Consider the following 26,243-nt stretch of genomic DNA (forward strand, 5'->3'; position numbering starts at 1 on the left):
CATTTGGAGAACTGTATGATGGATGAATGAAATGAAAAACTTTTTTCTTGTGTGATCTTCGAAAATTTTTACGTATCCTTGATAAAAACAAACAGTGAAAATAAATTGTTTGCATATCTCTGATCATCTGAAATTCAATATGTTACTGGCTTTATTGTATTTCCATTTCCTTCCATGAAAAGTGGATGGTAACACTGGTCACCTTTCTAAGGCCATTTGAAATCTGTGGAAGAAGGCTATAAGGAGGTGTTCTTGAGTTATTTTGAATCTGGTTGAATCTACTATCTTCAGAGTTTAAACACTGCTTTGGTAATTTTAATAGGTAATGGAAAATTAAAATGTAATGAAAAACTATATTATGAGGGATTTATATAAAAATTTTAAAGTGTTTATTTGTTTTATTTAGGGTGAAGTTGTTTTCAGAAATGGAGAGAGGATGGGAACCATCAAATTTACTCAATTCCAAGGTAGGTTGTAAGCAATTTTCATTATATTATGTATGCAGTTTCAAACTTTTGTGTCAGTTACATTTGTTTCAGGATGTTCTAAGTAAGTACAATTATTTTGAAAAGGAACTACTTGGAAGATGCAGAAAGGAACTTAATAAGTTTTTGTTACCTGTTTAAAATACTGTGTTCTGAACCTTGAGTGCTGTGAAGTATTTCTGAGAATTTTTCTTGACAACAATCCACATATTTATAGAAACTGCGGATCTATAGCAACCAACAGCTGTTTAAAAAACTCTACTGGTCAGCTAAACATCCACTTCTTAATACAGTTGTTCCTTAAAACTGGGTGTGAAAAGGAATTCAGAGAGGATTTTTGTTGTTCAACTCTTTCAAGTTAGTTTTAGCGCTCTCTGAAAACTCACTTTTGACATTCTGCAACTGCTTGCTAAAACTTGCTTCAGGAGTCAGTCCCTCAGCGTGCAGAGGACACAAACTGCTGACCCCATCCCTTGGAGGCAACACGCTCCACAGCGCAACTCACCAAGCCTGCTGCATCCTCTCAGCCTGAGCTGCTCCTGCAGGGAATGGTCTCAGCAGCAGAGACCACAAATGATGCCATAGAGATTTGTCAGGGGCCATTTGCAGCCAGGATGAGGCACTTGCTGGGACAGGTTTCTGCCGAAATGGTGATTCATGTTGTTTCTGCAGTTTATAGAATGCAATTTATGTGGTTTTTTTCCTAGGCTGAGGCTGAGATCAAACAGGAGATGATTGCATTTGGATGGTCTCGTGAGGGTAGTAGTAAGCTGGCAAATTCTTTTCATACAATGCATGAGAGAGAGCTTGCTCTCCCTTTGTTTTCAGGAGATCACTTTAAACATAATCTTGCTGACCAAGTTACAAAGGCTCATTCTTTGAACAGAAATTGTCTGCTGTATGGACATTATTATTAATGAAAAGCAATGCACTTGAGGGGATCTGTTGTTACTCATTCTAAATTACTGAAGCAATCTTCAGAATTGCTCTTGCCTTCACAACTGTAAGTGATGCTATTAATTCATGTTCCCGGAAGCATTTTGACCCACTAAAACTTTGCAGACATCATCTCACGGTAATGTAATTTAGGAATTCTTGCTCAACACTAATGATAAATATTGATTGCTTCCTCTTCTTCCTTCCCCCCACCTTCTTTTTTCACAATAGCAGTGTTTACAGCCACATGAAAGAATCATGAGAAAATTTTTACAAGAGGTGTTTATTCCTCAGAAGTCTGGAAGAGCTCTAATGCATTTTGCCTAAGGCAGCTACAAATACCCTCCCAGAGTGAGGAGGAAGTTTGGCATGTTCCATCTGCACATTAAGGATGTGATTGGGGACCATGGGGAGGTGCAATATATATCTTCTGAACTAATCCAGAGGAGCAGTAGAAGTCCAGTATAGCTGATTTTATACTGATTTTTATTTCCAGCCATTCAGACTGAGGTTCTTTATAACATTTTCAGTTTCATATCAGATACTACTTAACATGAATGGTTTTACCATCAGCTGAAATATTGTTTGATCAGTAAAAACACAGGAGACAGCCACCCCTTTTAAAATTCCTTGAAACTGCAAAATTACTATTTCAGAAGTGATTCAGGCACATACTGAGTATTTTGATCATCAAACAAAGGTTTCCAATTAACCTACAGAAAAAAAAATAACTCAGGCATCCTATGGAGAAATACCAGAGGAGGGTTGGATTTCTCCTCATGCAAGCAATAGCCTGTCAACGCATCTTAAGGCTTGTCTCAAGTTTTGTTAATTTCTCAGTCATTTTGGAAATAAGGAGAATGTGCAAAAATGTATGAGAAATTGAAATAAGGAAAGTATAACAACATAGATAAAAGTTTGGGGGGGTTTTAACTACAAATTATATTCTAAATATTATCAAGGATTTTTCTGTTCTTTTATTGGTATTGTTTTTGTTCAAAGCTTTTATATTCAATACTTGTGGTATAATCGTAGACATTATTAATCTGTTCAAAAGAATCCTTTATTGGTTAGGAAGCTTTCTGAAACATTCTCATTAACTTTTAATAATTGTTAGACTATTGGGAAAGTTCCTAATAATGTAAAGAAGTTAATTAAGTCCAGTGCTTAAAATGGTAAATGGGTTTTTCCTTTGTAGTTATAGCTGTTAGGAGCTATCGACCATGAGACATACAACTCATTGGTTAAAGTGGGGTTTTTTTAGAATATAATACAAATCATGATGATTTCAAGGAAAAAAGACCACATCAAAGATGTCTTGTAAATGCTTTTTTAAGATTAGTTGTAATTATGAATATAGCTTCTATTAAATGTATTAGTAGCTTATTATCCAAACATAGTATTTTGGAATACCTCAAGAGTAATTTTTTCATCTACACAGCTTTATAGTTTCTTTAATAGTTTAAATGAAAATTGTCGCAGTTGTTCACAGTTGAAATAATTCAATGCAGAAAAATAAAGCAGATAAATAGGTAATCATTTATCAGAATACGGACAAAATCTCTGTTCCTCATTTGCTTGGGTAGAAAAATCATCTGGGCAGTCTCAGGAGCTAAATTTTCTGTTCTTTGCTAGAAACTTTTGTTTTAATGAAACTATCTGCAAACATTTTGGCTATGGAAAAACAGACAGCCACATCTGCCAGAGACAAGGGAAAACCAGCCTGTGAGGGTTCAAAGAGCAACTGCAGTACGCCTGACACGCTGTGATGAAATTCTAAATAGCTGGTTTAATTTTGGATCTAGATACAGTTTTTCCCAAACTCATGCTAGTCATGCCTCTTTTTCAGCTTCTGTGCAGTCTGTTACTTTTGCAAGTGGTCAAACAGATGGTGCCAGAGATAGCTGCGACCAAACTACTTGCTGCTTTATAGATCACGAATACCTCCCAGGAATGATTTAGTATGCAACAGAGAATACAGAGCACATGCAATAGCATTTTCGTTCCCTACCTTACTGGTAAATAAAGAGCAGACTGTTAGTCTGGCTGAGATATCCAATTGATGCTTGAAGTTGGCATCCTTCTGAATGAATGGCTGTTTTTCCACAAGTGCAATTAAGGAACTCTTCTCATAGTCAGACATGTAATTGAAATAGATGGTCAAAATCCTTTATCTAGTGAGAGCTGAAAAAGAGTCCTGACAACTTTTGTGGGCATAGCAGGGAGCAAGGAGGGCAGTAACAAAGCTGAGATTGTAGATTGCCGTGATACGGGAGGCTTCAAGGATAGGCTCTATACCTGTCCTTCAAAATGTCTCACTTTGGCAGATCCTTTCTGATTAATCTGACTGGAGCCTAGAAGGCACCTTGCTTTCAGTCAGATGGCTATTTCTGTCAGGTGTCAGAGAAAACCTAAGAGGCATCTGTGTTGGAATAGGTTGAAAAGGAAAATCAAAGAAGAATTGTAAACAAATACAATTGAAATGTGCGTAAGTCATGCTTTGTGTAGATAGGAAAAAAGTCCGCATATTGGAAAAAACTTTAAGAAAGTGGGTGGTCACCTGCCATATCTTTCTGGGAAGAATTTAAGGGTTTCAACTCATTTAGCCACATAATGTGATATGACATTTGTTAGTGTTGAAAGCTGATCTGTACACCAAGCAAGAGGGAGAGCATGACTTGTCAAGTGTAACACCTTTGGTCTTCTTAGAAAAAGCCTTACTGAATTTCTGCAGGAAAAGCCCCAGATATTCTTCTCTGAGTTTAATCAAAAGAAGTAGACAAAAAAAATGTCTACTCTACAGTCAAGAGGAAGGTACACAAGAACCCAGGATTGCTTTCCTGGATCTTCAGTTCATCTACTTTATTCTGACTTTTTTGCTGTCCTCAACTTTTTCAGTGAAGGAGGCATAAGAAATTCTGCAGAATCATCCACAGATACAATAGCTTGTTCTCCAGGGACATCAATCCAACCCTGGAAAAGTTTCCTTCTATTACTCTAAATACAGTCCATCATACTGTTACCTACTGTTGGTTCTTGTTTCCATAAAGGCTCATATAAATAATGTGACTAATTGCTTTTGAATATTTCTTTTAATATTTAACATCCATCCAGCATATGTCCCAAAGAACCAGTCTCTGGATGTTTTTTCTGTGATAATGTTGAAGGAATATAATCCAATTAATAGGAAATATTTAGTAAGAACTCCAAAAACTCAGAGATAGGTAGATAGATAGATGGATGCTGTGATGTCACCCTAGACTGGTGGTTAGGTTGTTCATAGGGAGAAAACATAAAATTTAATTGCTCTTCCAGCATTGGTTCTGTGTTCTGTTGTTTTCTTTTTTCCTTTGAATTCAATTTATTTGAATATAAATCTTTGGATCCCTCAGCCAAGTGAGTATCAAACTGCTAATAGGTGTCAGGGCCACTCACCCTTTTTCTTCTGGTCTACCAGTCTGGATTTCTTTTTCTATGTCGTACAAGGATTTAGCAGGACAAATAGTGAAAATCATTATCCATATGTAAGTATAAATGCAAATGGGTGAAAACTACAGTTCTTCTCAGGCTGAGGAGAAAAAAGTGAATTGAAGCGGGGATCTCCCAAGTATATGATGAGTCTTTGTTATGGGTATCTGTATCAGAACAGGTGCATGGTTTACATTCTGAAATCCAAAAGGCAAGTGTTTTCATGACTTTTTGAGCTGGAGGGTGTCTTTGGACCATAAGGTTTAATTATTGCATGTGAATTTATTGTCTATCAATTTGTCATGTCTTTCATGAATCCATTTATAGTTTTGGCTTTCAACACATCCACTGGCAATGAGTTCCACAAAATAATTATGGATGTAATGATGAAAGCCCTTCCATCTGTTTGTTTTAAATCAACTGTCTTAAAATTTCACGGGGCATACCCCGCTTCTTGTAATGTGATAAGCAAGGAATAACTATGTCTTACTTTTTACATACTGTTCATGTTTTACAGATCTCTCTTATCAATGAGTCTTTTTAGAAATGCAAGTCTTTTTTATCCATTTAGCTTTTTCATCAAAAGCTGCTCTATAATTCTAATAAGCCTCTACCTTTCCTGATATTCTTATTCCTTTTGTGAGAGCTTAATGACAGCTACACACAACACTGAAACATCCACCTCCATACCTCACATTTCTGAATGACCTTTCTGCATTATTTTAACTGCTTTCACAATATTCTGTCTTGCCACATTCATCCTCTTTTTGCCTCTTTGGCCACCAGTGCCAAAGGGCAGAGCACAGCACTGATGTTTTCAAAGAACCAGCCACAGTAAGTCCAAGGCCTCATCCTTGATGCTCTTAATTACTTAGTACCAACAGCTGCATTTGTATACTGATATTCATTTTCTCTTGTGTGTTATGTTCACTAGCACTGAACATCACCTATAATATATAATATATAATATATAATATATAATATATAATATATAATATCAGTATCTCATGTACCTTTATAAAGTCCGCTGTCAGATGAAACTATGCAGGAGTTTATATTTAATATATGTTTACAGCTGTTTTCCCCTTTTATTGTCAGGTTTTTTTGACACATTCTTGTTCAATTTCTGTTCTGTTCCATACCTACCAGCAGCAATGTTTCCTCCTGTGCCAGTTATTTCTCTTGTAATCTGCTGTCATTACTTATTAGGAGTTGGGGTTTGTGTTCATTTGGTTTGTTTTTATAAATAAACATGAAAAAAAAGTACTGAAATTCAGGTGCCCAAGTTAGGTACTTGTGCTGTCAAACTGGAGAAGGGACAGATAAGAGTTGTAGAAATTGTTAGGGATCTTAGGGTACTATTTACAAAGAAAGATTAGTGGGATTAAGTGTGGGGAGTTAGTAGAGTCACCTCATTTTGAGCAATCAGTACTGTGTGGATATAAATTGCAAGGCCAGGGAGGACTTGCTGGAAGGGGACACTGATATGCAGCTGCTGGTCGTCATGGCAGCTTGGTTTGGTTTGGTTTGGTTTGGTTTGTTTTACCTGAGCTAGCTTTAAACAGGCCAACTACGGGGCTGTGAGCAGTGTAGCAACAATAACATGGAGCAGACTGGAAGCTGGAAATCTGCTCAGGAGCGAAATCAGTGCTTTGGTAGGTAACCTTTCCATTGGGAGCACAGCTATGGGAGGCCACGGCTTTGCAGCTATCAGCATTCAAGCCAACTAATTTCAGGCTAGCTGGGTACTTCTGTGCCACCCAAAGTTGCAGTCAGCATGACAGGGTTGCTGGGAAGAGTTGCATTCTTTATTTTGCCCCAGGCACATTTGAGGAGCAGGGGAGACCTGCTTCTCAGTGTGTGTGTGACTGTGCTTTACACAGCAGTTCATCCCTTGAGAGGTGGTTTGAACTGTGCAAATAATTATTACTGGGACAAGCAGACGCACTATAGAAGAAGCTGTCATTTTCATAGGATTCCACTTCAGTACATTCAGCATACTCCAAGGCACAAAGTGTTTCACGGGATCTGATAAGTCTCTGTCACTATGTTGTGCAAAAATGTCTTAGGAAGTGTCTTAATTACCGAGAAAAAAGACTAACTTTCAAATGTGACAGCAAACAAAAAAAGTTGAAAAGCAATGGAAAATAATTTTACTAGAATTCATTTATACCAAAGACTGAAGTATTCAGCTCCAAAAAGTCAACAGAAATTAGTACCCAACTAAAGAAATAGTGTCTAAGAAGGACCTGAAAGAATTGTTAGATTTTTCCTTCAGAGCTCCTTGACTTTCACTGGAATTTAAACTGAACTTTTTTTTTTCCAATTGGCATTCAGAATCCTACTTCTACAAGAGTTAACTTGTTCAGATGTTCCACTTCAGGTGATGTACAGTGCTGTCCCTCCTTGTCACCACCCAGTCCTCCCTGTCTTTTGAAGAGAGACAGAGGTTTTCTTGAGGGCTATGGGGCCACCTTGACCTGCTGCTCTCTGCAGATGTGTGCTGGCTAATCTCTCCCCTTGGCATCTCAGAAAGACACTTTTTCTGGAAGAATTTGTAATACATTACATGGGGATAAAAAGAGCCATAAGACTTACAAGAAACCCATTAAATTCTGATATATATTATGGGAAAATATTTAATTTGGCATAATTAATAAAGAATTCAGTCTATTGCAATGACATCATCCCTAACTTGTGGTTCAAATATTTCCCCAAGATATACAGAACCGTGAAAGAGAATAACTTTAATTCTTGATGAATGGAAAAGAAGAAAATGAAGTTTATCTAGGTCACTGAAAGGACATAGATTTATTATTTGACATTACTATTTGAGCAGACAAAACAGAATATTGTTGAGTAGTACACCAAGCCAGCATTCAATGGTTTGTATAGTTGTAGGCTAGAGATACAAAGATAATCTTACAAAGCCTAAAAGATCTCTGAATCTGTGGAATCTTATAACAAAGTATATTTGACAAAAATTTCCTTTATAGAACTACTTCAGGGATGGTAGGCAATATCATCACAGTGTTATGAGAAAACATCTCTGACAGGTGGATCTATTATAGATAAGGGAGATGGAAAGGGAATAATTCTTTTGAAACAGTGAATATGGATTTATTCACTGTGTAGGTAACCAAAGGCAGTTGTGAATTTTATGCTGCAGAATTCATTTAGGGATTTGTACTAAAACTTTGAGAGCACAGAAGCAGTTTAAGTCGAGCTATTAGCTCCTTATTAATGGAACAGAAAGGTTAAGTTGCTTTTCAAATTTACTAGTCCCCTTTTTTCCATCCTGATCATAGTTTTGTTTTTTTCTGCCATTACAAATGCTTATTTAATTTCAAATTGTAGAACATAATGCTGTCATTGTACTGGCACCTATTTCTCTAAGCTGTCATTTTATTTTTTGTAAAAACAATCTATTTCAATATATAATCCCTGGACCCTGGTTCAGAAATTAAAGAATTCTGATTCTTTAAATGAGCACATGTAATTAATAGATTTGGAAGAAATCTTTTGAATTTTGTCTAAATGTCTGACCTTTGGTAGTACTCCACAATGGATCTGTGATAAACATCTCTCTGTTTATTTTCATTGAATTTTACTGATTTGCTCCAACAGAAATTTCTCACTCTCCTTTTGAAAAGAAATGAAGTGGCGATGCCAGTTCAGGAAATAGCAGCTTTCCATTTCTCTATTCCAAGAGTCAGTATAGACCCTTTGTAATCCCATATTTTGACTTAGAATAAGCACATTTTTCAGACTTTTCTTTTACAGGGTCTGGGAGTCTAAAAAACCCACAACAGCCACACCCCAGACATTTTGGACTTCGGCAAAACATTTTTTAAAAGCTTACTATGGACGTTAATGTACCCCTACCCCTGGAATGAAAGGACTGGGTCATACTTTTCTTGCTCTTGAGTTGCTACTTCAAAAATTGAAACCAAAGGGAGAACATGAGTGTGAACTCTTGAGAAAAATCTCTGTTTGAAGTTCCATCCGTCTTGGTATTTGTTACCTTCAACTGGAGCGCGTGTATAATTTTTTCCTTAAATGATTATAGAGGACAAGGGATGAATTCCTCATAAGAAAATTATTTCATTAGATTGATCTAGTATATCTACCTGTAGCAAAGTGATTCCACCACAGATGATTTAGCAGTGATTCAGTTCAAACTACTGCCAGAATGAAAAATGTGTTGAATTAATACTGTTCGTGTACGGAACAGGGTCAGGCAGAGATATAGGGAACTGTCATTTGTACATAAAACTAAGTGCTATTTTATATGATCCCCAGCTACTGACACAAAGCTGTTTCATTCCTCACTGTGTTCTCCCTTTATTCCTCCCCTCTTCGTTTAACCTTTATGCCATGGACACATTTTTCCTCCTTGAGCTGCTTTCTGCATATCCAATTCAGAGCTATCCAGGCCATGGTTGACCTTGGCAGACTGTACAGTCTTTACTGGTTAATCTCTTGTGTATAATAATCAATTTACTTTTGGAACTTGACTGGACTCACTAGGCAGGCTCAGAAGCCCCACATGACATGGGAAGCATGGGGATAGTCTCCCTGTCAGTGTCTTGGCCACTGCAAATCATCTTGGATCTACCAATAAAGACTAGTTTGAAGGAGGAGGAAAAGAGCAATACCTCACTGAAAGGGTATTCCCTAAACTCATAGAATCATTTAATTTGCAAAAAGCCTCATCAAGTCCAACCTTTGACTAATCACCACCTTGTCAAAGTGAACCTGGCACTAAGTGCCAGGTCTAGTCATTTCTTGAATACTTCCCTGGATGGTGATTCCTCCATCTCCCAGAGTCCATTCCAGTCTGTTCCAGTCACTCTGCTTTTGCACTGAGCAGGCTGGATAGCTCTTCCCCAGGAAACATATTCCCATCTATAATATAGTCATGAGGGATCCCTGCTTCTGTTAGAAATATGCTATAGGATCCAAATTAGTAATACACATACCCTGTTCTGGCCATTTTAAAAGGTCAGGTTATTTATAAGCCTGTGAGGCAAATAGCCCTACATACTGCCTTCACCTGAGTACATCTGGGGAAGCAGATCCTTGTGTTCCTCAAGAATAAGGTGTCTGACACACACAGAGACCCTAATTCTCAAGCAATCAATTTTACTCTTTTAGAATACTGCTTGTAGCACACAGGCTATAGGATGGAGCCAAGGAGAGCTCAGTGGATTGCAGGAATGTCACATGTTCATAAAAGCTGACAACTCCCCCTGGAATATGAAGCATGTGTTTCTCACATTTAGGAGAGAAAATAAGGAGAGGCTCCCTGCACAGAGAAAGGGGAGCTAAGCCTTCATCTCATTCTGGCCCTTCAAAAGGTCAGTGCAGAAAGTGTTGTTACACAAAGTGATTTTAACCTTACTCTGCTAATGTGACATTTGGAGCATGGCTGTGGCAGTCTGATGTGACAGCAGGCGAATCTTGCATTTGTGCTGTGTTAGTAAATGGCAGACGGCCTGATAAAAATGAGGGACTTATTCACGTATATAGTCTGTGCTTCCCCTCTCCAGAGGAAAAGACTTTGAAAAGTCTCTGAAGTGTGAATCCCAAAGGTCAGTAAATGCACGAAGGGCTTGTTGAATTCAGAGAAGAGAACAGAATTTTAAAAAAATCATTTGTGAATTTTCACACCCAGAAAACATTAAGTTGGATTTAAGGCTGCAGTTGTATACAGAAGCTATAAATCATCAAAAGCTCTTTAACTGCTCATATCCAGGTTTGATAAATTCAGCTGATAACCTAAGTGATAACCTGTAGCCGAATGCTAGATTATTGCCTGTGTGTTACTGGTTCATTTTTCAGCACTTTAGGGCTATTTTAATCCCTGAAAGACTCAGGTAGCTTTAGTTCATCTGATTTACTGTGCTAGCTAAAATCAGTGGTGCACATAACTACAGCTGTGGGCTGACTCTGGTGCAAGAGGGTTTACAGAAGCATTAGTTCTGGAAAAGAGTGTGGGCTCACAAGCCATGAATAGGTAGATGGGTGTCCTTTGGATGTAGAACGCCCTACTGATGCCATGGACCATAGAATAAGTTAAATATTTCATCCGTCCTCTGAGCTTGAGTTGGACTTGTGCTTCTGTTTCCTTTATAAATACATGTGTCAATTATCTTTTTTAAATGAAAGTTCAAATTATTTTTTTTTTTACCCCTGTATGATCTATCTATTTGTATGGAAGAGGCTGACTAAAAGAAAAGAATACAAAAGATAAAATGTTAGAGGTAAAGACAACTGAGTTGTAAGTCTCAATTTCTAAGTTGCTCAGGCATTTTGAAAATGCTACCCAAAGTGGATTTTCCCAAAGATTAGCTAAGTTGGTCAGAGCATGGTGCTAATCATGGCAAGGACGTGAGTTCTGTCCCCATATGGGCCATTCACGTAAGATGATCCATGTGGGTGCCTTCCAACTCAGAATATCCTGTGATTCTGTGAAGCTAGCTGGCAGCCAAGTCAACCTCGACATGCCCCATCCCAAATGGAGCAAAGACAAAATCTAACTTTTGTAAAATGTAGTAGCCAGTTAAATGCATCTCCTTTGGTTTCAGAACTGAAGATTTGAGCATGTAAGCATTTTTTCAAGCTTTTCTTTCCTTAGACCTTTGTTTTGACTGATAAAGGAGATCTGGCCAGAATAATGATAATGTTTTCTTGCTCTTTCACTGAATAAGAGAATAACAGTCTAGGTAGGAGCATTGCAAAGTTCCTCAGCTCTGCCCTGTGAAATTTAATGTTGAGATTTACTTAGCATGAGATCCTAAAAGGAATAAAAGTTTATCTTAAATGATCTGTCAGGTTCAATTTATTTGCAGTAATTGGCCTGGAGCTCTTACATTTAGCAAAGCCTTGGCTGCTCTTGCATGGGCACAGTGCTTGGAAGAAAAGGCTCTTTTTGCTGCCTAATGATACTCCCACGCAAAGTAGTCCAACTAACATTCCTGGCAAGGCTTCCTATCCCAGAGGGCCATGGACAGATGTACTGGAAGAGTAGCTTTGGGCCTTCACAATCTGCATGCATACCTCCTGGTGCTGGGCAACAGATCCTACAGAAATGTGTACTGCCTCGTTCGTGACAGATTTGAGGAATTCAAGAAATACCAGACCTTGCACTTAGTGCCGTGGTCAAGTTGACAAGATGGTCAAAGGTTGGACTCTGTGATCTTGGAGATCTTTTCCAAATAAATGATTCTGTGATTCTGTCATTACAAGCAGCCTCCTTGCCTCAAACAGCACAGCCATGGCCAGGCATGGCTAATGGGGGCAAGGCGCACTCATGCCTTTGGGCTGATGCCAACTGTGGGCTCTTGACATGCATTAAAATTATGCATGTTGGAACCCCACATTTAGCAGTGCTTGTCCTGAAATTCAGGTAACAGTCTGCAGATGCAAAGGATGGGGAGACGAGATGGTATCTAGGCCTTAGCGGCACCTGTTTCTTTGCTCTTTCACCAGCTCAGTAATATATAGACTAAAAGAACAGGTGTAAAAGTGGCTCATCAGTATTCTTCATTGCAATATAATTAATTGATCTCATGACTGTCTGTAATTTACACTCATTCAAGAGGCATTCATTCCAGGTGACATTCATATCCCCATCATTTTGTATAAATTTAGGATGAAATATTATGCTTTATTTAAGACTACATATATTCCTCTTGTTTGCTTTCCTTTCATCTCAGCATTGCAACTGTTATTAAAAACAAGCAGAAAGTGGGGAGACAGGAGTAAGGGAATGAATGTCATAAACCAAGTACTCAAAAGTCAGCAATTAGAGGATCATAGGTAAAAGCTCACCAACAGTTTTTCCCTCCATTCTAAAGAGTAAAATTACTAACGTTGAAAATCTCTAGCAATGAAAAATTACAAGCAGCTGAGGCAAACTCATTCAAGGTCCAGATAAGGAAACTGGAATAGTCTGTGCTGACAGACCTGATTTTAACTGGGTGAGAGATTAGGTCATAGAGTGGCTTTTAGTCACTTTGCATTAAGAAAGTGAAATTCTGTCCCTACTTTACATTGCTCAGGATGGAGATGGAAACACAGAGTTGAAATATTTCATAATGTTACTCTAATTCAGTCAAATTGTTTGCCACTTAGCATTCCAAATAGTTTCTTCACTAAAACAGAAACGGGTAGGCTGCCCCAAGATGCACAAAAAGGAAGTACAATCTTCAGGATTCTCTGAATTTTCCCTTTGTCAATCTTTTTTTATTAATGTTTGTTGATATCTTCCCAGAGTAGAGAACTGTTAAAAAAGCAAGGTTTTTTAAAAACCAGGTTAAACAGGTTTTTACCTGTGGTAAAAATGCTAGGAATTTTACAACTGGTTAAATTTTGTATAAAAAAATAGTGATGTACGTATACTGTTATCTCAGATTCAACATAAGCATCATATAATGTCCTCTGTCACCACCATGTGTGGATTTTCCACACTTTGTAGAGGGCCAGTAGCAATCAGTCCGTGGAATAGTGCTAAGCTCCTTTGTGCTTTGACTAGAATATTCTCCTGTGTATTCCCTTTTCTCAGATGGTATGAGTTTTCAGGGAATTGTCCTCATCAGAGATTTGTGAATTGCTGTTCAAGAAATTGCCACAGATTTCCCAAACTATGAGATGTGGGTGCCTCATAAAGGTCTGAAGCAGAAGAAAGCTTCCTGGCTTGTACATATGATAGGTTTCCATGCTTATAGTACAATTCAGCAGCCATTCTCAATGATAGGATTTTTGCCTGTGGTCTATAATTATGAGGGTAGAGAAGGACTTATGGGAATATTTAGATTACATGTCAGCCAGATCATCAGGTAACTCTATGTAATGGTCAAGTAGTAGAAGAAGATGCCAGGAAAGTTATGCCATTCTCATTTTATTTTTCAAAACAAGCTAACTAGATGATGGTGGATAATTAATCCCCATGGAGTGACCAAGGACAAACAAAATTGAACAATAGCTATTTCTCTTTGTCATCTGGAATGGTTCTATAAATTGTGTTGTTACATAAAAATCGATAGCTGATCTGTTACATGGATAAAACCCAAACAACAGATAAAATATAAATGAAGCTGCATCACACTGAATTGGGTCAAATTACATTGGAAATGGGTCAAGCCTTTAGGAATCCTTCCCTACTGTTGATTATAATGAGTGAGCGAGGTTTTAAAACCAGCTTACAGATTTTAATCAGCAGTAGCTTATGGTATGATGAATTGCTGCTGTGTATGTGCTGTAATTAAGCAGTGCTTTATGAAGACAGTGTAGTTGTACTGTTGTAAACTCTGAGCCTGATACAGCAAAGTTCTGAATCCATCTTGAAATGTTAAACTGATTGGACATTCAGGCCTTTAGCATCTCACACAGTCAAACCTCTAATGCAACAGACAGTGCAAGACACCCCATTTTGCACATGAATTAAATATTCATCTGTGACTGTAGCAGCTTTTAAATTTTTAAGGTATTGATCCACAGCCTACTTTGATCTTACAGCATACAATCTGAAGCAATGTTAATATTAAGTACCCAAATATAAATATTATGTTCTGGAGGCACATGAAATGCAAAATTTTATTTCCCTCATAAATTAAGTTATTCCAAGCATGTGACAGTCTGTTGCAATGCCTTCTACAAGGAGTACGAATGAAAAAGGTGAATTTTGTTCTTGCTAAAGTGCCCATACAGTTAATCATGTATCATTTTGAATGGGTTTCTTTTTTTGGGTTTTTTGGGGGTTTTTTTGGGGTTTTTTTGGTTTTTTGGTTTTTTTTTGGTTTTGACACATGTACAAATTGACTGTGCTTGCCATGTGAAAATGAACTTCCAAATTTGAATAATATATTTGTTTTATTTGATAACTGGATATTATGGATTTAATTGAAAGCTATTTTAGTTAGTTTACCAATTAAATGGTAAGAATGTAGATCCTCAAGCTGTTCTTCAGACGTTTGCTTGATCTTTAACTCCCTGCATGCCCGTATTTACACCAGCATTTGTCTGCTCTGGACTTAGACTAAGATGTGGCATATCTAAGCCACATCTAAGCCCTAGAACCTCAGGACAAATTGTTTTCTTCCAAGATGCAATGTTGCTGAGGATGTCCCCGTGTGTAGCAAACAGACCACCCGCATAAAAAGTGCATAATTCAGATGTAGTTCCATCCTCTGCCTGATGTGGAGCAGGAATTTGCATCAAAACCTCCTTTATTCTGAAGTTACTGAACTGCTCCTGAGATGTATCTGGGGTGAATTTCTAAGTCTTTCCAGCTTATTCTTTTTTGCTATGTATAAATAACTAAGTAACCACAAAGAAAGAGCAAAATGACAGTCCAGGAGCCAGGAAATTAACCTAAACTGGGGAGATCTGAGTTTGGACCCCTCATCCAGATTTTTCTGAGAGGGAACTTAAACCCTTATTTAATGTATCTCAGAGGAATGTTCCTGTGACTGACCTAGGAGGCTAAGTGGGCTTAGCAGAAATTCCTCTTTCTTGTCACAAAAAAGTATTGGGTCAGATGTAGAATATATTTGCACTGTTAATTACGCCCATATTTGGTTTTGACCTTAGTGCCTAGGTCATTAAATCTCCTGGCCAACACAAGTGGAAACAGAAATGGAAATTCCTTAACTTATATTTGAACATTTATAGACCTTTGAATTACTTTGTTAACAGAAAAGGTAAACAATTAGTTTAAACTAGTTAAATGGTAGTAAAATTTCAAGAAAAATCTTAAGCCCAAATATATCAGTGCAACAGGAGTCATCTTTGCTGAGATGAGTTTTTGTTGTCTGTGTACTGCACTCTATTTGTACAGGTGTAAGTGACAGCAGGATTATTTTTTGTGAGCAGGTATTGGTTTTTTTCAGTGGCCTTTTTGAAAACCTTCCTTCCAAAAATTTGTCCTTCAGCTCTTTTCAAAGCTACGCAACTGTAGCGGGTTTGGTTTGTAGCCGGGCGGAAACACCAATTTAGCGTAGTGCTTTGGTCCAAAATACTCATTATTGTTTATCTTCTGTGAGATAAGAATTAGGACAAATGCAAAGCAGGCACCAAACTTGAAAGAATAAAAAGGAGTTTATTAACAGACCTAAAAGAAGGAAAAAAAAAACCATACCACACCTTCAGAACACTTCTCCTCCCCCCTCCCCACCTTTCTCCCTTCTCCCAGTGACAATGTAAAAAGACTACCCTTGAGGTGTTCAGTCTGTTTATCACTTCCATAATAACCTTGTTCAGTCCATTTAGAAAGAGAAGTCTCTCTTGTCCATGCTATGAAAACATTTTCACAACGAGACAGCCGCCCAGGTTGGTTCTCTGCTCGCATGTGAGTCCCTTCCCCTGACTTGCAGCTTTTCCCACAACTGCTTTCGAGGGTCCACTCTTGAAATTACTGGGGTAAAATTTTAAGGTTGAGCCGTTCAGAAACAAAAGTTCTCTTCACCCATCTCTGGGAGCATTTCATCTCTAAGAACAGAGGCCCTCCTCCTTCCCTGGGAGCAAAGGGTCCTCCTCATCTTCATCTCTACGACTATCTCTGGGAGCATCTCTAGGAACTGAGGTTTTCTCCTTTTCCATGTGGAGTCAAAGTCCTCATCGCTTCCATCTCTCCCTGTTCAAATTTCTCATGAAATTACAGCTGCATCAGCATCTGCCGATCTCAGCGCAGGTGCTTTTGCTCACAAGTACAAGTTGAACGCTCCACCCCCCATATCTTCATGAAATTACAACAGGATACTCTGATACATCATAGCTTCACAACAGAATTTCAGCTTTAAGCATCTCCTCTTTCTTCTCCCTCAGGTTTTCAGCTCTTCACAGCACTAAAAGGGTTAATCTCACCTCGGCCTTGCAGCTGGAATTTCGCTTATCACTGCTGTGCCGGACAACAGTGCAGGTTTAGCTGAATCTTGGCTGCACTGGAGAGGGGGAGCCAAACTGCTCCAGCTGCCCACGGCAAGGCAGTGGGGGGGGTTCCATGGCTGGAACAGGTCCATCGGCTCCAGGATGGCCGTGGCCTGGCCTGGCCTGCCCCGAGCAGGGCCTGGGCCGGGCCCGCTGGCCCCCACACGGGGCCCGCAGCCACCTGTGCCAGCGCCGGAAACGAGAGAGAGCTTGGGGGGATTTTCTATTCTTAAGCGTGGATCACAGAGGCGGTCACAACTTTAAGTGGTTTAAAGAATTGTCCATATTCAAACTGGCCACTGAGAGGTTCTGTTGCATCACAGAGGAAGCTGTAAGAAGCACCCCTTTGCAAGAACATCACTTCCGGGACTATGCTTGCTAACCCATGACAGCAACTATGTGTGATAAATCCTTGTGTAAGAAGGGAATCATTTATTAGTTCTGTGTTTGTTTTCCTTCACCTTTCTTTTGTAAGGTGGTCAACTCAAGAGATGAAATCTGTATCATGTGTGATATCCATGAAACTTTGAACAACTTACCCAGACATTTGCATCTGGGCAAGTTGTCTTGAACCAACTTAAAAAAAGATGCAGGCAATTCCAGAATGAAACTAAATCTTATCCTTTGGTTATGTGTCTATGGGAAACCATTTAAGAAGTGCCTGTTTTCCTCAACTTCTTGGCAGGGAACCTGGAAAAGGTAGCCGTGATATAGAGGTCTGCACCGTAGCCATTGAAGTTTGGACAGAGGAATCCCACCAAATCATCCTCTAACTCATAAATAGTGTAGTGACTATAAAAGGGAGAAATTAACATCAATAATAACAAATTAAATCAAGCACTACCCAGTTGCTTCTTCTGTAGGTTTAAAATCTTCAGTCGCTTCCCATATAATAAAGTTTAAATAACCAAGTTCAGACACTGGTTATTTACTGGCTTTAGATCTCACAAAAATAATTTGGTGCTGCTGAAGAATAAATCAAATAAAATTAAATCTGTAAATATGAGAATCCTTGCTGAGAAAGCTGAGAAAGCCCAAACTGTATTTTTTAGTAATGCAAATTAAGATTAAATTCATTTTAGATTCCTCCCCAGCACAATAATTTGGACAACACACCAAATCTGAAAACTAGTTCCTCAGTTCCTAGAATTGGTAGGTATATCAACCTGAATGACTTATTGTGTAGGACAAGGGAAAAAAGGAAACTTTACCATCCTAACTTATACTGTCTTGGTGCATAAAGTTTTCTTGTACATGCCAATCATGGCGAATGCCCAACAGTACACCATCCAGAAACCAGGAAGCTTTCAGTGATGTTGTCAACACCAGGCTCTGTTGCACTTCTTACCCTCTGTATGGTGAACTGTGAATGGAAATATTCATCCACTTTTTTCACCCATTAGGCTGCCTCTAAGGCTGGTTGGAAATAACAATTTGCTTTAAAAGTTTGAGCAAATTAGTTTTGTTAATAGATAAAGGTCTGATAATTTGTGTGTTTATGATGCCAAAGCTCAGCTGGCTGAACCAAGGTAGCTGAGTTGGTGGCCCAACAGCCTGTGAAAAGGGGCCTTTCTTGTGTGTGGTGCCTTCTGTCTTCAGCAGAAAGCTGTCATGAGCCGTCTTGTGGGATGTGTCACCTCAGGCTGATGGGTTCAGTTTTGGAGTGAATTTTAGAAGCACAGAAATTGTTAGTGTTCTACCTGGGTTTTGGAGATTTGTGGGCTCCCTGAGGCACCTTGCTAATTGCTTGTTGCCTTAGATTTGGAGGAGAGCTGCAGCTGACTGTGTCCCCTTGTGCCTGTTCAAAGCAGCAAGCCAGTTTGGTATCTAGTCACCTGTAGTGGTTTGGTCCAAAATACTCATTACTGTTTATCTTCTGTGAGATAAGAATTAGGACAAATGCAAAGCAGGCACCAAACTTGAAAGAATAAAAAGAAGTTTATTAACAGACCTAAAAGAGGGGAAAAAAAATTATACTATACCTTCAGAACTCTCCTCAGAACTCTCCTTCTCTCCCCACCTTCCTCCCTTCTCCCAGTGACAATGTAAAAAGACAACCCTTAAGATGTTCAGTCTGTTTACCCCTTCCATAATAACCTTGTTCAGTCCATTTAGAAAGAGAAGTCTCTTCTTGCTCGTGCTATGAAAGCATTATCACAACGAGACAGCCGCCGACTTCCAAATATTGCTCAGTCCATTTAGGAGGAGGAGTCTCTGTGCTCACATGTGAGTCCCTTCCCCTGACTTGCAGCTTTTCCCACAACTGCTTTCGAGGGTCCACTCTTGAAATTACTGGGGTAAAATTTTAAGGTTGAGCCGTTCAGAAACAAAAGTTCTCTTCACCCATCTCTGGGAGCATTTCATCTCTAAGAACAGAGGCCCTTCTCCTTCCCTGGGAGCAAAGGGTCCTCCTCATCTTCATCTCTACGACTATCTCTGGGAGCATCTCCAGGAACTGAGGTTTTCTCCTTTTCCATGTGGAGTCAAAGTCCTCATCGCTTCCATCTCTCCCTGTTCAAATTTCTCATGAAATTACAGCTGCATCAGCATCTGCCTATCTCAGCACAGGTGCTTTTGCTTACGAGTTGAACACTCCACCCCCCATATCTTGATGAAATTACAACAGGATACTCTGATACATCATAGCTTCACAACAGAATTTCAGCTTTAAGCATCTCCTCTTTCTTCTCCCTCAGGTTTTCAGCTCTTCACAGCACTAAAAGGGTTAATCTCACCTCGGCCTTGCAGCTGTGTGGCTTATTGCTGTTGGTCACCTGGCCTCTGCCGGACAGCAGTGCTGCTTTTGCTGAAATCTTGGCCGCAGTGGAAGAGGGGCCTTCCGAGCTGCTCTGGCTGCCCACAGCCCTGCTGGGGGGGTCATCCTGGAGCCGTGGCCCGGCCCAGCCTGGCCCAAGCAGGGCCTGGCCGGGCCCACTGGCCCCCACACGGGGCCGCAGCCACCTGTGCCAGCGCCGAAACGAGAGAGAGCTTGGGGGGGAGTTTGTCTATTCTTAAGTGTGGATCACAGAGGTGGTCACAACTTTAAGTGGCTTAAAGAATTGTCCATATTCAAACTGGCCACTGATAGGTTCTATCAGGTCCTAGAGGAAGCTGTAAGAAGAACATCACTTCTGAGACTCAGCTTGCTAACCTATGACATCACCTCAGCAGAGATTCCTGTGTCTCTCCCTCTTATCAGATTTGTTACCAACACAGAATATTTTGACAATCGCAGCTCTACAGAAACAGATCAACCAATCAAACAAACAAAAACAACCAAACCCAAACCAAATGCTGTATTTAGTTACAAGTATATAATTTTAAATGTTTCTTCTAAAAAAATTTATTAACATTTACTGAATTTTGCTGTATGTAGTAATCCTGTTTAACATCTAGGAAAGAGATTAAATATTTCAAAAGTTATATTTTGCATTTGTTGGTTTTGCTTGACAATCAAATGAAGTTGCAAGATAAATTTACTCATAGTAAGAAAAAATTATTTATGCGGTATTGAAACCTATAAGTTGATTTCATTAATTCATTATTTGTTTCCACCAAAAATTAAATACTGACTAAAATTGTAATTTAATTTGGAGACAGTCCTTTTAAAACTGGCTTTAAAACTTTCTTTTATTATGATTGTTATAAACCCTATAGTAATATAATTTTCAAAAAATATCATCTTATCTGGGATGCTCTTACAAAAATTTGTTGTGATAATTTTTTTCAACTTTATGTTCAAGGGGCCTGTTTTCTTTCTGATGTGGAACTAAATTAGTCATACACAGGTTCCTCGAAGAAAATGTCTCATGCAGGAAGCAGAGAAATTCAGATGATTTTTCACCACTTCAAATTATGTGTATTGTGCTTTCTTGATTGTTAAATTACACTCTAGGCTAGGTCAAGGTATAGAATAATTTTTATTTTCAAGTGAATGGGAATTAGATGATTTAGAAGCGTATTACTGGGTATCAGAGAGCAGGTAATTTTATGTTTAAGCTTAGTGAAAGGTTTGTATGGGGTGTAAAGGAGGCTTTTATTAAGAAAATAGGAGCAAGAAATTGGATCTCTTCAAAACAGATTTACCCAATTTCTCTTACTAAAGTCAGTGAGTGGGTTTTCACAAAACCAGTGTCAGCTATTGAGGGAAACAAACAATGTACAAGCTAGATCATGATAGATTTAGCTTTTGTTTTCAATTGAATGCAATTATCTTTCATCCACAGAGGTTTTACAGCATGTCCTGTAAAAATCTCCTAAGATATGAAAAGCCCCACTGAAGAACATCATGCCCCAAGTTAAAAAAGAGAAAAAGATTTTATACATTATATACATAAAAATGCAGTGTCAGTTTATATTTTCTGTTTGTTCATTACTTCATTTTCATATGCAAAGTCAGGAAACTCAGAAGGACAGTTTTATAAACAAGAGTCTCAAGCCTGGTAGTTGTTGCTGTTCTGTTGGTGAATTGCTACTTTTGAACTGGGCCTAGCTGAGTGATACCTGTAACTCTCTCTTTGGACCTCTTCTGGAAAACTTCAAAATGGTAGAGAAATGCCCCAAATAGCTTTTTGTTTTGAGAAACTAGGTAGATATGAGATTAAGGACTTAACAATACATAAAAAGGCCTGTACATACTATTTCTTTTGGAGGTATGCAAGTATTGAGGATAAACATGGTTGTGTCTCAGGGCTCTGGTCTCTCCAGGATTACAGGCTATAACTTTTGGCAGTGAAGCGTGTTGAGGCTGTGTCTGCGTCCTCCCATCATTTCTCTGTGCCTCCCACCACCTTTGCTACTGTTCACCAGGCTCAGCATGGTTGCCTGACCTGACCACCGAGCTGTGTGTGTCCTACAGCTGTACCTGTGTCAGCCTGCTTTTTTGGTCTCTCTTGTCAGTTCTCTTGGTCTTGCAAAGTAATTTTGGCGTGTTGAAGAGGGTGGGGTGGGGCATGTGTCAAAGCTGTGAAAGGATTCGGTATTTTCGGAGTAGGAGCATGAATAGGAAAGGACTGGGTCATTAAGGGCTAGTCCAGAAGAGTCCATGAAGTTTTCACGGCAGCTCCACTGTCCCTCCCACATACACCCACAAGACATACCAGAAAACCCATGACGTGCTACCCTTGAATAAAAGAGCAGCTTCAAAATGTGCCAGAATACCTGGGGGCATTCTGCACAGGGATGAAACACCCCAAGTGATGCAGCAGGTTGACATGGTCTCAATACCAGTTGCAGAAGTGAGAATTGCTTTCCCTATGAATTGTAATAATCCTATTCTTTACAGCTCAGGGTTAAAAAGCATCTGCAGAAACAGTCCATGAATAAGATACATGAGTTATAGAATATTTTTCATTTAACTAAGAAACTTCCATTTCTAGGAATATATCCACTGGTGAGTGCCAGAAATAATACAGCAGAGCAAAGGCAAGGCAAGTTGGTGCTGCAGATGGAAAACAGAGGTGCTGCCAAACAGCAGTGCTCTCTCCATCAATGGTGTGATTGAAAAGGAGCCAGCAACTCCTCCTGCAGCTAGACCAGTGCAGAGGAAGATGCAACACAAGCACTGTTCTGTTCAGCAGCTGTGTTTTCCCCCATGTTCACTCATGCTACTGCTGCAATGAGGAGTAACATGATCTGGTTAAGTGAAAAAGTGATTTAAGCAGGGTGGGCTTAAACCCAAGGCAAACCTTAGCAAGAGCTCTGCAATATGTGCCATAAATCTTGGCCCCTCTGTTGTCTCTTCTTTTTCTTGATATTGGTACCAGGACTGTGGCCAGGACACTTCTGTTCCTCCTAGAAAGTCAGATGGTAAGACCACTGAGGTGAGGAGGGCATCAGGAATAAGGAAAAGACTGCAGCTGTAATTTGAGGGTTCCAGATTTCCAAATATGCAAGTGAAGATCCGGGGACTGGTCTCACACAAGAAGTGTGATTTCTTCTCTAGGATGTGTTTCATGTGTTTGTGGCTGTTGCTCATGAGTTTTGACCTTTATTGTCTTACACTGTTCTTGTTTAGATCACGTTACTTAAATCTAGAAACAAGAAATTTGTGCTAGATTTTTCTGTACCTACCCAAAACACAGGGAAACAAGAGAACATTTTTACATCTTTTACTGAAAAAGCAGTAAGAGCACTTGACTTGCATTGATGGCTCCCATGAATCTGTACATGCTATTGCAGAAGAAGGAATTGTTTATAAGACAGCAAAGAGACAAAACTTGTGCTTAAGTTTAAGTACTTTTTAAATACAGTTTTGTGCTGAGATTCTTAAAATTTGAGTAGTTAAAGATTTATGGTCAAGTATGTATCTCTAACTACATAAAAAATGTAGATTATCATTCTGTTCCAGTCTTTTTTTTTTTTTTTTTCTGGAAACATTCTATGACTTAAATTTCCATCAAATGCTGTAAATATCAAGGGATTGGTAGCAGTTACTCAGATGCATACACACTGAGATGTGTACTCACTCACTTCAGGTAAGATTTAAAACACCTTCTCACAGTTTAATCACAGTGGTTTTGACTTTCAGACTCGTCAAAAATAAAGTTAATGGGACAACTGACTTTTGTACGTAGCTTATACTAATACTTTGCTATCAGTTTCAGGGAAAAGCTTTTTAAAATATTTTTAAAGTGTTTTTAGCATTACCTGCTTCCAGATTTCTGCTTACTCTCATACTCCAAACAAGCCTCAGCTTTCTTTACTTATAACACACCTAAAATTCAAAATTGTCTCAGGCAAAAGGCAAAAAATTATGTTAGGACAGTTAAATACATATCCCTCTCACTTAAAGCCCTGCAATTTTTTGAGTTTTGATCTGCAATGAAAAATCGATTACATTATACAGCAGTCTTCCAGAATTTCATGCATCTTATGGAGGTTATTTAATCTAATATTTTATGCCCAAGCAATTAAAAAAATTTCTACCATTCTTCAGGCTCATACTGCAACAGTCACACATAAGAAAAAAATGCATACTTCTGCTTTTCTAGTTTTAATCAGCTTTTCAAGGATCTTTGCCTTATATTATATTTCACTCCTGCAGGCATTAATCCTGTCCTAACAAAACAGTGTTGCTGTATGCTACCAATTTTCTGGGCAGAATAGATTCTCTCAAACTAGGAGTGTCTTGTCAAACTGTTTTCTCTTAGTACCTAAAATATCAGTTTTAATTCTGGAAACTCTTAGGGGAGTGTATTTAATGTTATGCACAAATACAGTGCTCTGCTTATGCATAAACACTTGCGTGCTCTGGCTGTGCTTTGCCACGCAAATTTATTCCAGAGCTGTCTGTCAGGTGTATTATATAACTGCTCTATATTAATTATTAAACCCTTTATTATTTAGAGTAATTATAATTTAATGGCTGTAGCTTTCCATGGGAGGCTTTTCCTCTTAATGTTAGTCTGCTTCCTGTAGCTGTTCAAACTCCAAGGAATAAAAGGAAAAGTAAATCAGAATTTAAAATAAAATAGCACAACAATGATGTATACCATATTTTAGGAAAAATTTTGAAGCAATCATTAAAGAGAAAATCAATGAGTTTCACTTTAAAGCTGTTCTTTGTATCTTAGTCAGTCTTCTACACCAATTTCTTTGCTCTCAGTAAAACACATTGCTCCTAATTAGTGCTAAAAGGAAATCACCATTGGACCTTTTTCATCCTTTTTTATTTTTTTCCAGTGGATTAGTACAAAGAGATTACTCAAAACAGGTTAAAGCAAGCGGAGGTTTGCTGAAGCAGCAGGAAAAAGTAGTTACTTCTCTGGAACTTTAACCAGGTCCAGTTGAAGTGTGTTTCTTTTCTCTTGAATACAGGATCAGCTTACAGGTAAAAGAACCCAAGTCTGACCAAACCAAAATAGTTTTCTTAATGAGTTTTCTTTTGTAAAGATTATTAATTTTTGGTTGTTGTTTTTTGTTTGGGTTTTTTTTTTTTTTTTTTTTTTTGGCTTGTAAGTTTTAACATCGTTAGATTTTAAAATTAAAAATAATGAAATAGTAGTGATGATAAATTTTGAAATTCAAGACTAGATTTCATCCTACTAAAATGTACTGGTAGCATCTGGAGGAAGTCGAACAACTCTATCAACATGAAAAGCCTGGATCAGGGTGGGCTAAATTCTGAATTGGCCATCATCTTGTGCTTTGGTCTCATCATGACGTACAATTCACATATATTTACATTTTAAAAAAGAAAGCATCAAATGGAAATTTATAAAGTGAAAAATATCCTTGTAGGGGTCTGTTGGATGGGCTGCTACACAAAACATTTCAAATGCTGGTGTTTGAAACCCCACCACTTCTTTTGTAGACAGCAGCCTCTTGTGAGGGGTTCTGCCTCCTGCATCTGTCTCTTAAAGCCTGTGAGAACTGAGTGGGGCATGGTCATTTTTCCTCCTCTTCCAGTGCTTGAGGTCATGGGGCTTCACAGCCTCACCATGTGCACCTCTCAGCCAGTGCCCTAGGCTCTGGGTCTCTCCCACATGTGTTTACAGCCTCACAGCATCCTTCTGCCTGGCAAATAACCCAAACTTTCCAAACTTCTCAGGTGGCCTCATGGGGGTCAAAAAGACAGACAAGAAACATAGATTTTGAAGAGGAATTTCCCAGCAGCCAATACTACTGGTAAAATACATCTCTGCCTATGGCAGGGGGGTTGGAACTAGATGATCTTTAAGGACCCTTCCTATGATTCTAAAACACTGGAATCTGCAGTCAGGCACACACTTTTCTCACTCTAAGCATCATGCAGTTCTTGGGTTAGACGAGCATCCTTGCCTCGTGTAACGCCTCTTGTTCTCTCACTCCCTAGTGTTCAGCCCCTAACTGTAGCAGTGAGAATCCCGTTCCTGATGGGAGCAGAGCGTACCTCCCTGAGGACAGGGAAATCCGATCTGTGATCCCGTGTGACTTATGCATGGGGAGCTGATTGTCAGGGGAAGGCTAGAGCTGGAAAGTCTCAGTCTCTGGCTCTAGATGGCTCTTTGAGTGACAACTCTCTTGTTCATCTCAGCAGCAGAACCTGAAACAGTGATCTATGGGGGGTATCACTACTTGGGGGGGCTTTGTAGTCTCCCCTGTATCTCAGTAAGGGTTTGCTTGCAGTTGCAGGTGAGCACAAGTGGGCTTTTTTTGTTGCTCTAAAGATTTTCCTGAATTATTCCCCTACACTTCCTGAATAAAGTATTTGGAATAATTACCAGCCTGGATGACTCAAAACTGCATTTCTTGTGCAGGAAAAAACTTTGGCAGCAACTGTGAAAACCATAAGACAGGAAAGAGCATAGAGTTTGCAGCATTGTATGAGTGTGTTCAGCACACCCTCAACTCTTTTATTTGGTATCTTAGGATGAGGCCAGTGGGAATTCTGCCTTTGGGTTTGACCCTGAATCATGAAGAATGCTCTTCATGAGCTACAGT

The 26,243-nt window shown here is 39.0% G+C and overlaps 1 protein-coding gene across 3 annotated transcripts in view; it reads left to right on the forward strand.

Annotated features, from left to right (window-relative positions):
* The window catches only part of GABBR2 (gamma-aminobutyric acid type B receptor subunit 2), a 469,148-nt gene that overhangs the window by 268,899 nt on the left and 174,006 nt on the right, over window positions 1-26,243 (forward strand). For all 3 annotated transcript variants that reach the window (XM_039548719.1, XM_019282587.3, XM_039548720.1), the window contains one exon: window positions 407-467. In XM_039548719.1, coding sequence (XP_039404653.1) covers window positions 407-467 — 61 coding nt within the window. The remainder of the gene's footprint in view (window positions 1-406; window positions 468-26,243) is intronic.

This window comes from Corvus cornix, chromosome 2 (assembly GCF_000738735.6).
Source record: "Corvus cornix cornix isolate S_Up_H32 chromosome 2, ASM73873v5, whole genome shotgun sequence".
NCBI classification, from domain to species: domain Eukaryota; kingdom Metazoa; phylum Chordata; class Aves; order Passeriformes; family Corvidae; genus Corvus; species Corvus cornix.